Below are 16999 nucleotides of genomic sequence, written 5' to 3' on the forward strand. Positions count from 1 at the left end.
TCTTTACTTAAATCCCTGCCCTCCCGGGAATCGATCCAGGCATGTATTTCCGAGTACTTTGCTGTTAACCAAGGTTCGGTCTCCTCTCATGCAGTTCTTTGGGAAGCGCATAAATCGGTAATCCAGGGGGGCATTGTATTGCGTGCGCAAACTACTTTGCTTTCTGTTCCTTCACTGTCAGTGCTGAGGCGTCTGGTTGCAGCACGTGCTCAGTTGGGTGATCTTGCACTACATAAAGTGGAGAATCAGCTTCTTTATGCTAAGAAGAGATTTTATGAGAAGGGCAACAAGGCCCACTCCATGTTGGCTAGGCGCCTGCGTGATCGTGCTGCAGCCCAGACGCCTTCGGCTCTGAAGAATTCTTCTGGCACTCTTCATTATCACCCTGATGCTATCTCTCGTCTCTTTTGGGACTACTACTGCAAGCTCTACTCCCTTCCCTCCCAACTCCCTTCTGACCCAGGGAAACGCGATGCGCTGTTGGACTCTTTTCTTTCGCGATGCCACATAACGACTTTCTGTGTCTTATCGGGCTACGTTGAACTGACTGAGGTCCTTAAGTCCCTACCTGCAGGGCGCTCCCCTGGCCCAGATGGCTTCACCTATCTGTATTATAAGACTTACTCTGCTCTTCTTGTCCGTAAACTTGTTCCTCTCTAATTCTTTTCTGGGGGGTGAGAGGATCCCGCAGTCCTTTTTGCACTCTCTGCTTACCCTTATTCCCAAACCGGGTAAGGATCCGCATGATTGCTCCGGCTACAGGCCCATAGCCCTGCTCAACACCGATCTGAAATTGTTTTCTAAGGTACTGGCAGCCCATCTCGGTTGTTTCCTCCCTTCCCTCATTCATAAGGACCAGGTGGTCTTTATACCTTGTCGCCAGGGGGGTGACAACATGAGGCGGGTGATTGACCTGATTGATCTGGTTAATCGGCGATCTGAGGCTGTCGTCCTTAGTTTGGACGCTGAAAAGGCTTTTGATAGGCTGGGATGGCCCATCCTTTTTGCAACCCTCAGGAAATTTGGGATTATAGGCAATTTTAATACTGCACTACGGGGTCTCTACTCCTCCCCCATGGCCTCTCTCAAGCTTCCTCATGCTTTTTCTAAGGCTTTTCATCTGTCCAATGGTACTAGGCAGGGATGTCCGTTGTCCCCCCTGATCTTTGCTTTGTGTATTGAACCTCTTGCTGCCGTTATACGGGGGGACACGAATATCTCTGGGATTGCTCATCATGACAGGGAGTTTAAGATCTGCCTCTTTGCTGACTATGTTCTTCTTACTCTCACGCAACCTTTCATTTCTCTCCCTATCCTCTATAGGGTTCTTTGCTCCTATGGTGACGTTTCTGGCTACAAAATCAACCTCTCCAAGTCTGAGGTCCTACCCTTAAATCTTCTCCTGTCCCTTTCCACTCAGCAAAAATGACAATACTCCATAAGTTGCTTTATTTTTTTGAAACATTACCCGTCCGAGTACCTTTGTCTGCTCTCCGTGCTTTTCAGTCAGCCATTTTTCGGTTCATTTGGGATGGCAAACGGCATCGTTTCCCGATGTCGGTTATGATGGCTAGTAGGTCTATGGGGGGGGGGTTTGGTTCCTGATGTGACTAAGTACTACTGGGACTAAGTACTACTTCTCCTCTCTTCGTCTTCATTGTAGTGATCTTACTTTTGTCCTTGTCTGTCCTTGTCCTTGTGATGTTGTGTGGTTCTCCTTTCACTATTATGGTTAACCAAGGGCTTTTTTTGAGTTACCTTCTAGCACTTTTTCATAACTTAGCTTGTTATTTTGTACTTAAGTGTTACCCATGTGCTTTTATATAGAATTTCCTGACAATTCTGTATATGGTAAGCCGTTACTGACCCTTGTTTTGTACTGGAAATGGACTTCGTTTTTTTTCCAACTGTAAATTTTTATTAAAGTTTTAAATCTACAGAAAATAGAGACTGGTGACCACTGACCTGACATCTGGTGCAGAACCCTGTACATGTTTTTGTACCATTCACGGGGCCTGTCGACACTCTAGAAGAGAATAAAGGAAGTTGAGGCAGTTAATGTACCCAAGAATCACATCATTGTGGGATATTTATAACTTTGATAGATGGAATTGTTGTCCATTTATACTGAGCCAAATAGTCGTCTGTGTATCAGTGTCGTGTGTCATATGTATCTGAAATTTAGGAGCCTCCACCATGAAGGCACAAGACATTTAAGCTCCAATGCTTACCCTCAAGCTCAAGCTGCTTAGGTGCCATCATATCGCCTGGGATTTGGAGTAGAACACAGAAGGTAAGCAACGATGAAGCACTTAAAGGGGTACTCTAGTGAAAAACATTAAACAGATTTGTAAATTACTTCTATTATAAAATCTTAATCCTTTCAGTATGGCCCTGATGACACCGGTCTCATGAACTGTCCAGAGTAGAAGCAAATCCCCATAGCAAACGTCTTCTCCTCTGTGCAGTTCCCGAGACAAGTAGAGGTGTCAGCAGAGAGCACTGTTGCCAGACAGAAAAGAACAACTCAACTTCAGCAGCTGATAATTATTGGAAAGATTAAGATTTTTTAATAGAAGTAATTCACAAATCTGTTTAACTTTCTGGAGCCAGTTGATATAAAAAAAAAAAAAATTTTCCTTGAATATCCCTCTAAGTGTATGTGATCTTTGTTGTTATTACTGCACAAACAGAACATATTGCCAGTAAGGCCTAATAGGTTATTTGTGATCATCCCATAAGAAACAGACCCTAGTGATAAGTGATTGCTCCTAAAGTTATCTCCAAATGGGGTTGTCTTTGCCTGGACCATTGGAGAACATTACTGTTTTAGAGCCTGGGCCAACCAGGGGATCTTCGTGGACCTCCTGGAATTGTAGTTTCACAACTGCAGGATATCCTCGAGTTGGAGACGACATTACACATTACACATACAGCTGCTTTATAGTGGACCCTATAAACCGAGCAAATTTTCCGGCTAAGTTAAAGTACAGACTTACTGATCTGGAGGCAAAGGGCATCCCATCATGATCTGTTGGTCCGATGCCCTCATAGCGAATATACCGCTTTTGTGTCTGTGGGCTTGGGGTGTCCAGGCTATCATCAGTCAATACCAATGTGGCCCTGTAGTAGAGATCGCCCTCATCAAAGCTGTCCTGCAGAGTAACAATATTGCTCAATAAAATCGCCACTGGATAGGTAAAAGGAAAAACCATTTAAATGTTTACTATATTATGTAATATAAACAGGGGAAGAAGGCAAGTCAGTGTCTTACTCCATTAAAGGGGTACTCCACTGGAAAACATTATTATTATTATTCTATTTTTTTTATCAACTGGTGCCAAAATGTTAAACAGATTTTTAAATTACTTCTATAAAAAAAAATCTTAATCCTTCCAGTACTTATCAGCTGCTGTTATGATCCACAGGAAGTTCGTTTCTTTTTGAATGTCCTTTCTGCCTGACCACGGTGCTCTCTGCTGACACCTCTGTCCATTTTAGGAACTGTCCAAAGCAGGATGGCTTTTCTATGGGGATTTGCTCCTACTCTGGACAGTTCCTAAAGTGGACAGAGGTGTCAACAGAGAGCACCGTGGTCAGGCAGAAAGGAAATTCAAAAAGAAAAGAACTTCCTGTGGATCATACGGCAGCTGGTAAGTACTGAAAGGATTAAGATGTTTGTTATAGAAGTAATTTACAAATCTGTTTTAACTTTCTGGCACCAGTTGATAAAAAATAAATAAATAATAATAATAATAAATAAATAAAGTTTTCCAGTGGGGGTACACCTTTAAGAAGCCTTAGAACATGATTGGGGATTAAAGCCAAACCTAACAGCTCTTCAGAAGTAGATGATACCCATTAATGTTAACATAAAATATGATGGAGTCTGCTTAGGTGAATAATAGGGAAGGGCAACAATATTCTTGCTCTACACAGTGTGGGAAACCCAAGAAGAACCCTGTGACCATCTAATTCTGATTATACAGACCCTATTGTGCTAGCTATGCTCAGTGGTCTCAAACTGTGGCCCTCCAGATGTTGCAAAACTTCAACTCCCAGCATGCCCGGACAGCCTTCGGCTGTCCGGGCATGCTGGGAGTTGAAGTTTTGCAACATCTGGAGGGCCGCAGTTTGAGACCACTGCTGTAGATCATATGGACACAAACAAAAAGCACTTATAACCAGGACAAGCCTTAGGTCCAACGATGCCTTATTTGCTCTTCTCCATGTGTCCCCAAATAATATTCTCATAGAGAAGGGAGTGGGCAACCTTTTCCAGAATTTTAATGCAATACCCATTTATGTGATGTACAGGGGGTCCTTAGTGACAAACTACGATTTATCACAGATTCTCCATTGGCTGGAAAACTTTTCATATCCGATTCTGCTCCTCAAAGAGTCATTAGGGATCATAGCAAAGTATGTGGAGTCATAAATGCCGAGGTCAAACGCTTCTATACTTAATACATACTGGAATGTTAATCTTAGTGGCGTTGACTTGGTATCTACGGCCAGATTTAGATTCAAATACATAGTATACAGTCCTGAATTAACACATTCCAGTTCTTACAGGTGAAACTCAAAAAATTTGACTATCGTGCAAAGTTCATTTATTTCAGTAATGCAATTTAAAAGGTGAAAGTAATATACAGTCATAGCCGTAAATGTTGGAACCCCTGAAATTTTTCTAGAAAATGAAGTATTTCTCACAGAAAAGGATTGCAGTAACACATGTTTTGCTATACACATGTTTATTCCCTTTGTGTGTATTGGAACTAAACCAAAAAAGGGAGGGGAAAAATAGCTAATTGGACATAATGTCACCAAACTCCAAAAATGGGCTGGACAAAATTATTGGCACCCTTAACTTAATATTTGGTTGCACACACTTTGGAAAAAATAACTGAAATCAGTCACTTCCTATAACCATCAATAAGCTTCTTACACCTCTCAGCAGGAATGTTGGACCACTCTTCCTTTGCAAACTGCTCCAGGTCTCTCTTTTTGGAAGGCGCCTTTTACCAACAGCAATTTTAAGATCTCTCCACAGGTGTTCAATGGGATTTAGATCTGGACTCATTGCTGCCACTTCAGAACTCTCCAGCACTTTGTTGTCATCCATTTCTGGGGGCTTTATGACGTATGTTTGGGGTCATTGTCCTGCTGGAAGACCCAAGATCTCAGACACAAACCCAGCTTTCTGACACTGGGCTGTACAGTACGACCCAAAATCGGTTGGTAATCCTCAGATTTCATGCTGCCTTGTACACATTCAAGGCACCCAGTGCCAGAGGCAGCAAAACAACCCCAAAACATCATTGACCCTCCACCATATTTCACTGTAGATACTGTGTTCTTTTCTTTGTAGGCCTCATTCCATTTTCGGTAAACAGTAGAATGATGTGCTTTACCAAAAAGCTCTATCTTGTTCTCCTCTGTCCCAGATGTTTCCCCAGAAGGATTTTGGCTTATTCAAGTTCCTTTTGGCAATATGTAGTCTTGCTTTTTTATGTCTCTGTGTCAGCAGTGGGGTCCTCCTGGGTCTCCTGCCATAGCGTTTCATTTCATTTAAATGTCGACAGATAGTTCGTACTGACACTGATGCTCCCTGAGCCTACAGGACAGCTTGAATATCTTTGGAACTTGTTTGGGGCTGCTTATCCACCATCCAGACCATCCTGCGTTGACACCTTTCATCAATTTTTCTCTTCTGTCCACGCCCTGGGAGATTATCTACAGTGCCATGGGTTGTAAACTTCTTTATAATGTTGCGCACTGTGGACAAAGGCAAATCTAGATCTCTGGAGATGGACTTGTAACCTTGAGATTGTTGATATTTTTCCTCTTCTCCTCTGTCTGTTTGTCCATGCTTCGTGTGGCACACACAGACACACAATGCAAAGACTAAGTGAACTTCTCTCCTTTTTATCTGCTTTCAGGTGGGATTTTTATATTGCCCAAACCTGTTACTTGCCCCAGAAAGTTAAACAGATTTGTAAATTACTTTTATTAAAAAAAATCTTAATCCTTCCAGTACTCATCAGCTGCTGAAGTTGAGTTGTTCTTTCCAGTCTGACCACAGTGCTCTCTGCTGACACCTCTGTCCGTCTCAGGAACTGTCCAGAGCAGGAGAGGTTTGCTATGGGGATTTGCTGCTACTCTGGACAGTTCCTGAGACAGACAGAGGTGTCAGCAGAGAGCACTGTGGTCAGACTGGAAAGAACAACTCAACTTCAGCAGCTGATAAGTACTGGAAGGATTAAGATTTTTTAATAAAAGCCAGTTGCTATGAAAATTTTTTTATTTTTTCATTGAATACCCGTTTAAGATGCATTAATGAAATACAATGAACTTTTACACTATACTCTAATTCAGTGGTCTTCAACCTGCGGACCTCCAGATGTTTCAAAACTACAACTCCCAGCATGCCCGGACAGCCGATGGCTGTCCGGGCATGCTGGGAGTTGTAGTTTTGCAACATCTGGAGGCCCACAGGTTGAAGACCACTGCTCTAATTCTTCGACTTTCTTCTGTACATGACACAATTCACATCCCCCTACCATATTGTTCTAGCAGACGTCAAACTCCTATTTGCCCCCCGCCCCATGTCCAGTGCAGTCTTACCGTGTATGCATTGTAGGTCTGTGAAGCCCCCCGATTCTGTTTCTTCTGCAAATGAGGGGGGATGAAGTCATCCAGTGATAACGGTAGGTCTGGGTCCATCCCTTGCAGCGCCTCCTGCTGGTGGGATCATAAATTGATCAGTATCTTGCCATACCATACAGCCCCAAGTCCTGTTATAGGTGTCTCACCTGTCTCATACGAGCCACTTGTTACATATACAGCCCTATGTGTGTATGTCTGATGTAGATTCTATACATACATACACACAATGCTGCAACTCCAGTCTGTAATGCTTCAGTGCGGACTCATAGTCCTGTGTTCTTAGTCCACCGTCCTGACGGGCTTACTCTCCATTCCTTTATACAAGTGCACACGCCACAGTCATGCAAGCTCTCCTGACCCACACGCTATTCTTCAAAGTAAAAGCGTACACACACACACACCCTGCACTATGGGGCTGGAGCACACCCCTGCTGGTTATTCCATAGTACTGTACACACACCCTCCTCCTGCCCGGCTAGTGCCACACAACACACCCACTGCCTGAACTCTGCCCTCAGAATCCAGTTAACTTATTAACAGCAGGGGGAACTCATGACAATCGTTCTTCTATGACAGTGTTTCCCAACCAGGGTGCCTCCAGCTGTGGCAAAACTACAACTCCCAGCATGTTGGACTATATAGTAGTATATAGTATAGGTCAGTGTTTGACAACCAGGGTGCCTCCAGCTGTGGCAAAACTACAACTCCCAGCATGTTGGACTATATAGTAGTATATAGTATAGGTCAGTGTTTCCCAACCAGGGGTGCCTCCAGCTGTTGCAAAACTTCAACTCCCAGCATGTTGGACTATATAGTAGTATATAGTATAGGTCAGTGTTTCCCAACCAGGCGTGCCTCCAGCTGTTGCAAAACTACAACTCCCAACATGTTGGTCTATATAGTAGTATATAGTATAGGTCAGTGTTTCCCAACCAGGGGTGCCTCCAGCTGTGGCTAAACTACAACTCCCAGCATGTTGGACTATATAGTAGTATATAGTATAGGTCAGTGTTTCCCAACCAGGGGTGCCTCCAGCTGTTGCAAAACTTCAACTCCCAGCATGTTGGACTATATAGTAGTATATAGTATAGGTCAGTGTTTCCCAACCAGGGGTGCCTCCAGCTGTTGCAAAACTACAACTCCCAACATGTTGGTCTATATAGTAGTATATAGTATAGGTCAGTGTTTCCCAACAAGGGGTGCCTCCAGCTGTTGCAAAACTTCAGCTCCCAGCATGTTGGACTATATAATAGTATAGGTCAGTGTTTCCCAACAAGGGGTGCCTCCAGCTGTTGCAAAACTTCAGCTCCCAGCATGTTGGACTATATAATAGTATAGGTCAGTGTTTCCCAACAAGGGGTGCCTCCCGCTCTTGCAAAACTTCAGCTCCCAGCATGTTGGACTATATAATAGTATATAGTATAGGTCAGTGTTTCCCAACCAGGGGTTCCTCCAGCTGTTGCAAAACTACAACTCCCAGCATGCCCGGACAGCCAACGGCTGTCCGGGCATGCTGGGAGTTGTAGTTTTGCAACAGCTGGAGGCGCTCTTATTGGGAAACGCTGGTATAGGTAATGGTGCAACATTCCGGGAGTTGGAGGATTGGTTGGATAAATACCGGCTATTGCGTTGCTGGTATTATTAATATAAAAATACCGTCAGGGTGGCCAAAATACCGGTCATGCGGCAACCCTATATCCCGACCTCAGATTAGGACCTCTTATCCTGTCCTCATATCCCGACTTCAGATTACGACCTCCTATCTAATCCTCGTTTCCCCTACATTGTTATTCCTAGTTATGTTCATGCTGCGAGTTGTAGTTTTGCAACAGCTGGAGGCACCCTGGTTGGGAAACACTGATCGTTGAGGTAAGGATGAGATCTGCTATACAAGGTAAAGGCAGAGGAGGCAGAAGATGCAGGGGAAGAGGTACCACTATATATGAAACGTATAGAGATGTGAAGGATAGAGAGAGACGGGGAGGATGGAAAGTGGGAGAAGGAAAATGTGCAGAAGAATGTGACAGGGAGGAGAACACAATGACTCACAGATCAGAGGAGAAAAAAAGTTCAGGAACCCGCAGAGGAGCAAGGAAAGAATGACTGCAGAGTCAAATACACTGGAAAGTGATATAATGGAGGGCAATAGAGCAAATCTAATATAATCACTGTACACAATACACTAAGCTACTCCTGCAGGGCTCTACATAAGAAGTATCTACATCCTCGGCTCTTCTTAAAGGGGTACTCCGCACCTAGACATCTTATCCCCTATCCAAAGGATAGGAGATAAGATGTCAGATCGCCGCGGTCCCGCTGCTGGGGAGCCCCGGGATCCCCGCTGCGGCACTTCGCTATCATTACTGCACAGAGCGAGTTCGCTCTGTGCGTTATGACGGGCGATACAGAGGACGCGTGACGTCATGGCTCTGCCCCTCGTGACATCACCTCCCGTCCCCTTAATGCAAGTCTATGGCAGGGGGCGTGACGACTGCCGCGCCCCCTCCCATAGACTTGTATTGGAAGGGGCGGGCCGTGACATCACGAGGGGCGGAGCCGTGACGTAACGATGCTCCGTCCCCTGTATCGCCCGTCATTACGTGCAGAGCGAACTCGCTCTGTGCAGTAATGATAGCGGGGTGCCGCAGCGGGGATCCCGGGGATACCCAGCAGCGGGACCGCGGCGATCTGACATCTTATCCCCTTTGGCTAGGGGATAAGATGTCTAGGGGCAGAGTACCCCTTTAATTTAAGATTTTATACAGAATTTATTTACTTACTTTATTACCACAGTGAAGACAAAGGCAACTGCATGAATAGCAATTCTTCCTAAAAGGAAAAGTAATTGGCATTGCCAGTGACTGCCCTGAAAGCATGTCAGCAGACTATGCACTGGTATTTATAACAGTACCAGCTGGGTACCCGGCCTAACTGCCTAAATATTGTGGGAGAGGAAAAGCACCAATGATGTTCTCGTCCTCATATCTCGTCTTAATATCCCCACCTTATATCCAGTTAGGGTTGCCACCTTTCTTGCAAAAAAAAAATACCGGCCATGCTCATTTGCATAATAAATTATATATGCGTAATGTCATAGGATACATATATGCGGGGGAAATTTTGTCCTATTCTGACCCCTATAATGAGCCCCAGGGCTCATTTCTTGCCCCTCGATCTGTAGTTCCATTTTTGTTTCGATGTGACTTTTTTGATCTTTTAAAAAAAAAAAAATTAAATCAAGAGTTGCAGTTAGTTACTAACTGCAACTCCCAGCATGCCCTGATACAGCCTGTGGCTCAGCAGCAGCCACAAACGAAAACTACAACTCCCAGCATGTTAGACTATATAGTAGTATATAGTATAGGTCAGTGTTTCCCAACCAGGAGTGCCTCCAGCTGTTGCAAAACTACAACTCCCAGCATGTTGGACTATATAGTAGTATATAGTATAGGTCAGTGTTTCCTAACCAGGGGTGCCTCCAGCTGTTGCAAAACTACAACTCCCAGCATGTTGGACTATATAGTAGTATATAGTATAGGTCAGTGTTTCCCAACCAGGGGTGCCTCCAGCTGTTGCTAAACTACAACTCCCAGCATGTTGGACTATATAGTAGTATATAGTATAATTCAGTGATTCCCAACCAGGGGGTGCCTCCAGCTGTTGCAAAACTACAACTCCCAGCATGTTGGACTATATAGTAGTATATAGTATAGGTCAGTGATTCCCAACCAGGGGTGCCTCCAGCTGTTGCAAAACTACAACTCCCAGCATGTTGGACTATATAGTAGTATATAGTATAGGTCAGTGTTTCCCAACCAGGGGTGCCTCCAGCTGTTGCTAAACTACAACTCCCAGCATGTTGGACTATATAGTAGTATATAGTATAATTCAGTGATTCCCAACCAGGGGGTGCCTCCAGCTGTTGCAAAACTACAACTCCCAGCATGTTGGACTATATAGTAGTATATAGTATAGGTCAGTGATTCCCAACCAGAGTGCCTCCAGCTGATGCAAAACTACAACTCCCAGCATGTTGGACTATATAGTAGTATATAGTATAGGTCAGTGTTTTCCAACCAGGGGTGCCTCCAGCTGTTGCAAAACTACAACTCCCAGCATGTTGGACTATATAGTAGTATATAGTATAATTCAGTGATTCCCAACCAGGTGGTGCCTCCAGCTGTTGCAAAGCTACAACTCCCAGCATGCCCGGACAGCCTACGGCTGTCCGGGCATGCTGGGAGTTGTAGTTTTGCAACAGCCTGAGGCGCTCTGGTTTGGAAACACCGGTATAGGTTATGGTGCAACAGTCAGGGCGTTGGAGGATTGGTTGGATAAATACCGGCCATTACATTGCTGGTATTCTTAATATAAAAATACCGTCAGGGTGGCCGAAATACCGGCTCTGCCTATAAAATACCGGTCAGGTGGCAACCCTATATCCCGACCTCAGATTAGGACCTCTTATCCTGTCCTCATATCCCGACCTCAGATTAGGACCTCTTATCCTGTCCTCATATCCCGACCTCAGATTAGGACCTCTTATCCTGTCCTCATATCCCGACCTCAGATTAGGACTTCTTATCCTGTCCTCATATCCCGACCTCAGATTAGGACTTCTTATCCTGTCCTCATATCCCGACCTCAGATTAGAACTTCTTATCCTGTCCTCATATCCCGACCTCAGATTAGGACCTCTTATCCTGTCCTCATATCCCGACCTCAGATTAGGACTTCTTATCCTGTCCTCATATCCCGACCTCAGATTAGGACTTCTTATCCTGTCCTCATATCCCGACCTCAGATTAGGACTTCTTATCCTGTCCTCATATCCCGACCTCAGATTAGAACTTCTTATCCTGTCCTCATATCCCGACCTCAGATTAGGACCTCTTATCCTGTCCTCATATCCCGACCTCAGATTAGGACTTCTTATCCTGTCCTCATATCCCGATTTCAGATTACGACCTCATTTGTCATCCTCATTTCCCCTACATTGTTATTCCTAGTTATTTTCTATTCACCAGAAGGCTCAGGATGGGCAAGGCTATAGGCCCAGCCCATAAAGAAGAGTGTATAAACTTGATCTGTAGTGGATGCATATGTGGGGGGGGGGGCTAAAAATAACAAAAGTGAATATAAACAGAATAAAAAAAATAATACAATGTATTGTGAATGGTGCTACATCGGCAATTGTTGTCTATGGAGTCCGTCACAAATAGTAGAAATACTATGTGGGATACTCTGGGCGTAGCGTGTGACGATGTGAGAGCGGTGACAAGTGACAGAGGGCAGAGGTCTTGCAATTGTGGACAATAAACCCAGGACCTGGCACATAAGAAATATGACACAACATTACCGGAACACACCAGGGGTAGGAATGTGGACGCCACAGAAATGCAAACCCCAGACCGCTATAAATATGTATAATAATACACATAATAGGGTGATCATGACAACAGTGCTGAGTCTTATATATTGGGCCAGGGGTGCAGCTAAGGCGGGTGTATGGGTAACAGCTGTGCCCTAGTGCCTGAATAAGCTCAAACACCTATCTGTGGTAGTCCATAGTAGGTGAGGGTCTCTTGCAGATTTCGCATTGAGGCTCAGGGGTTTTAAGTCACCCTTTTTTGCCGTGGTCACTTCTCTTGGGACATGCACAAGTAAAATCTCAAAAGGTAAGGAAGTTCCCGGACGCTAGTGTCTGCAGGAAGAAGCTGCCTGAGGTGTAGAAGCGGGGGAAGTGGTTGGTAACTGCAAGGTAATAATTATTATTTTATTTTTTTGTAGAGGCAAACTACGTACAGTGGGGTCCTACATCTATAGGGGGCAAACTACGTACAGTGGGGTCCTACCTACAGGGAGTCCTACATCTATAGGGGCCAAACCACCTACAGTGGGGTCCTACCTACAACGGGTAAGCTATCTACAGGGGGGTCCTACCTACAGGGAGTCCTACATCTATAGGGGGCAAACTACCTACAGTGGGGTCCTACCTACAACGGGTAAGCTATCTACAGGGGGGTCCTACCTACAGGGAGTCCTACATCTATAGGGGGCAAACTACCTACAGTGGGGTCCTACCTACAGGGGATAAGCTATCTACAGGGGGGTCCTACTCACATGGGGGGATATTTATCAAAATCTGTGCAGAGGAAAAGTTGACCAGTTGCCCATAGCAACCAATCAGATCGCTTCTTCCATTTTGCAAAGGCCTTCTCAAAAATAGAAGTGATCAGATTGGTTGCTATGGGCAACTGGGCAACTTTTCCTCTGCACAGGTTTTGATAAATCTTCCCCATGGGTGGGCAAACTACCTACAGGGGGTAAGCTATCTACAGGGGGGTTCTACCTACAAGGGCACACTTCTTACAGGGAGGTCTTACATGGGGCAAACTACATAAAAGGGGGGGAGCATCTTAGAAACTACCTACAGAGATGAAGCAAACTACATACAGGTGGGCAAACTGCCTACAGAGGGCAAAGCACCTGCTAAATAAAACTACATACAGGGGGAAATACTGTATGTACAGGGAACACAAGCATACAGGTGGAAACCTACCTACTGTGGGTCCCAGCTTACTAAGGGAACCTACATACAGGGGGGCACCTAACAAATGAGAAAAAGTACCTACTGGAGCAACCTATCTATCCAATGGGGGGGGGGGAACCCTATAAGTGGAGAAAATATAGACACAGGTATTTCCAGTTTTTGCTCTATCAACAGCAGCAGGTTCTCTAATGCGGTCCCACTTCAAATGTACGAACCTCTCGTGCTATAACCTCGTAAAGCAGTGATATCATTCATTTGGAGAGAAAAAAAGAAATGGGGGGAGCACTCACAGTTAGGGAGAGTTGTAAGTGGAAGCTTTATTCAGTAGACGGTGCGGTGTACAAACTTCATACAGCGGGACACCACGGACCCTCGGGTTAACAGCTGCTTTTGCACTGATCAGGCAGTGCTTCGTCAGACTCTCCCTAACTGTGAGTGCTCCCTCCGTTTCTTTTTCCTCTCCTAAAGTAAGCAATAAGTACTGTGCCAATTGCAAGTTCCATCTCACTTGAGACAGATATGAACCCCCTGTGCACTGTTCACAGCAATGTACAATTTGGAGGATTTTACCCCAAAGGTCTCTCCAGTCTAAGCTGTATAATGCTCAAATTTCCAGCTGAGGAGATAGCTGGACAAAGACCTCTCTGCATACACTAATCTCTTCAGTGACCTACAGAGTTAGTGCTGTGTGGCTCAATAGGTCATAGAAGTTTCTTCAGTGTACGCCCTGCGAATAGGGTATCGAGCCACAAACCTGTGAGCAAAAAGTTCAAGGATTTGCACCACAACAAACCAGCCTGTATAGGCCTTTACAGTAAAGTTTGCACTAATTGGGCTACATCCTGTATGCAGCTGTATTACACTTGTGATACGCACACCAGAGAGAGTCCAGTAAGCATTATTTTTCTGCGATATGACAGGTACACTTTCAATCAAAATAGATTGTAAGCTCTTCCAGACAGGGCCCCTTACTCTGTGTTTAAATAATTAGTATGTCGATATTTCTGTCGATTCTGATTGTCCATATTAAATGATCCATCGTTACTTGAATCCATCGTATGTTGAGGGATCCGTGCAATAATAATATAGAAAGTTATACTCACGTGTCCCCAACGCTCCGGACCGTCACCGCTGCCCTGGATCATCACTGTCATCGCGTCCCCGGGGTGTCCTCGCTGCTCTGGACCATCACCGCTGCCCTGGATCATCACTGTCATCGCGTCCCCGGGGTGTCTTCGCTGCTCTGGACCATCACCGCTGCCCTGGATTTTCGCTCTCCATCGCCGTCATCATGTTGCTGCGCACACCGCTTCTATTGGATGACGGGACCGCGTGTGTGGCGACGTGATGACGACGAAGGAGAGCGCCGACGATGCAGCGGAGTATGAAGAGGATGGTCCGGAGCGGCGGGGACAGATGAGTGACACTTACCGGAGCACACGGGGCACATTAAACGGCTATCCGGTGGCAGCTGAAGCAGTCTGCACTGCCAGATAGCCGTTTTTGCGATGGCCCCAACATACAAACGCATTGTATGTTGATGCTGCCTTCAATGTACGTCAGGGCCATCATAAGTCGGGGGGGGGGGTCACTGTGTGTGTGTATAAATATATATATATATTAATTGGCACTATACTAAATCAATTAATATTCTCTATATCAACCTACTGTAGCACCTATTACAGCATAGTCTCAAACGCAGGGCCACGAAATTGTTTATCCTGATCCTCCTGTTTCATTAACTCAATTCAACATAAAGTAGTAAAGACTGGCACTAGGACTGATAGACAAAAGGATGAGAAGTATATAGAATTATAAGCCATTCAGGGTCAGTGGGGAAATTAAAATGGTGCCTCTTAGTGGTTTTCATTTGTTGAAGGATAGCCCAGCCCATACATGATAGCCAGTAACTTGTATATGAGGGCACCATTGTGAATATTGTCTCCTTGCCCTGGGACTGATGCCACCCCAGCCGGGGAAGGTTACATAAGGCTGAATTGGGGTTGATGAGCGGTTATAATGAATCCCAGCCAAAGCATGAGAAAGGGAAGGAAAAACATACTGAATGGAAACTGCGGAAGGAAAGCCAGCCTATCCAACATCAGCACGTATGAGACACACACCCTCCGCCTACAGACCAGGACACTATGGGGGACATTTATCAAAACCTGCGCAGAGGAATAGTTGCCCATAGCAACCAATCAGATCCTTTCTTTCCATTTACAGAGGCCTTGTTAAAAATAAAAGAAGCGATCTGATTGGTTGTTATGGGCAACTTTTTTTCACTGCGCAGGTTTTGATAAATCTCCCCGTGAGTCTGCATTCACACCTAGTATTTTGGTCAGTATTTTTAGCCCAGGCCAGAAAAACTGTAATGGAGGGATTGCACCTTTTTTTTGGAGTTTCAAACCCACTTATGTTTTTGGCTAAAATATACTAAGCAAAATACTATGAGTGACCACAGCTCAGGGTGTAATATACATTGCTGGCCTATGTTTCCTTTGCTTAGGTGGGAGTAAGGCTGCATTCACACTACGGAATTTCTGAGAACTCAGCAGCCTTCAGTCATGGTCGCTGCACAATTTCTACAGAATTTCTAAAGATGTTCATTGTTTTGGTGAAATGGTGCACAGACTGCATTGTTTTCAATGGTTATGGCGCATGTCCGAGTGTTGATTTCGGCAGCAGAATCTCTTCCCGGAATATCTCTGTGCAGATATATTCTGTACTGTAAATGCACCCTTAGGCTAGGTTCAGACTACGGAATTTCCGCCTGCAATTTCGCTTTGAAATTGCAACCGGAAATTCCGCTTGCTTAAATGTATAGTGTAGTGAATGGAAACCATTTCGGAATTTGTGAACAAAAAATCCGCTTGGAAATTTCCGTCTGAAGAAAGGCGTTGCTCTTTCTTCAGGCAGAAATCCGCGAGGAACACATTGCATTCTATTGGAGACTGCAGTGTCTGGGCGGTCCTAGCGCCGCCTGATTCAGTCAGCGATGGCCGCACTCGGAATCTCCGGGCGGAAATTTTCTGCCCGGAGATTCCGTAGTCTGAACCTAGCCTTGGGGTCTATTCACACGGCAGAATTTCTGCTGGCAGAATTCCGCCTCAAATTAAAGCCCACAGACTTCTATGGGATTCCGCACTCCCGTTCACACTTCTGAATTTCCGTTTGCGGAAATTGAGAAGTGTGAATGGGAGTGCGGAATCCCATAGAAGTCTATGGGCTTTAATTTGAGGCGGAATTCCGTAAGCGGAAATTCTGCCGTGTGAATAGACCCTAAGGGTCTATTCACATGAGCGGATCCCCAGCGTGTATTACGGTGCGGATCCGCCGCTGAAGGACTGTATGCTTACAGGTGCCTGCTTGGATCGGCAATATGCTGCTACGAGCAGACACACTGCAATGTACGATTTGCCTCGCGCATGCGCAGTATACTTGCACATCACGGCAGCTCTCGGCCTAGCTCATAGAGAAGGGGGAGAGGCCGCGATGTGTGCGAATACACTGCAAATGCACAGTGACTGGCACATGGGATAGGGACCCCCCCCCACACCCCACCCCCAAACCTTCTATAAATAAAAACTAATACAACTACTTTGGAGAAAAGGCCACGGCCTGTTTATTGAGAGTATTATTTTATTAATAAATAATCAATAAAATAAATAATTAACCTTTCGGTGACACCCTCATAACAGACCGTGACAAGGGTGGGCGGGCAAGGTGTTTCTTCAGAGTTCTCCTCAGACTGGATACCGGGCTCCTTCAGCAGCA

General features: G+C 45.1%; 1 protein-coding gene across 14 annotated transcripts in view; it reads right to left on the reverse strand.

Annotated features, from left to right (window-relative positions):
* The window catches only part of SORBS3 (sorbin and SH3 domain containing 3), an 87434-nt gene extending 70435 nt beyond the window's left edge, over window positions 1-16999 (reverse strand). For 2 of the 14 annotated variants that reach the window (XM_056571060.1, XM_056571045.1), the window contains exons 1-4: window positions 13438-13488; window positions 6628-6744; window positions 3000-3155; window positions 1966-2026 (exon numbers count right to left, since the gene is read on the reverse strand). In XM_056571060.1, coding sequence (XP_056427035.1) covers window positions 1966-2026; window positions 3000-3155; window positions 6628-6744; window positions 13438-13473 — 370 coding nt within the window. In that variant the 5' untranslated portion in view covers window positions 13474-13488. Of the gene's footprint in view, window positions 1-1965; window positions 2027-2999; window positions 3156-6627; window positions 6745-6815; window positions 7061-12792; window positions 12812-13099; window positions 13126-13231; window positions 13250-13437; window positions 13489-13512; window positions 13535-16899 lie in introns of those variants that run through there. The other 12 variants (XM_056571049.1, XM_056571050.1, XM_056571053.1 and 9 more) reach the window with 12 other exon arrangements.

This window comes from Hyla sarda, chromosome 4 (assembly GCF_029499605.1).
Source record: "Hyla sarda isolate aHylSar1 chromosome 4, aHylSar1.hap1, whole genome shotgun sequence".
Taxonomy (NCBI): Eukaryota; Metazoa; Chordata; class Amphibia; order Anura; family Hylidae; genus Hyla; species Hyla sarda.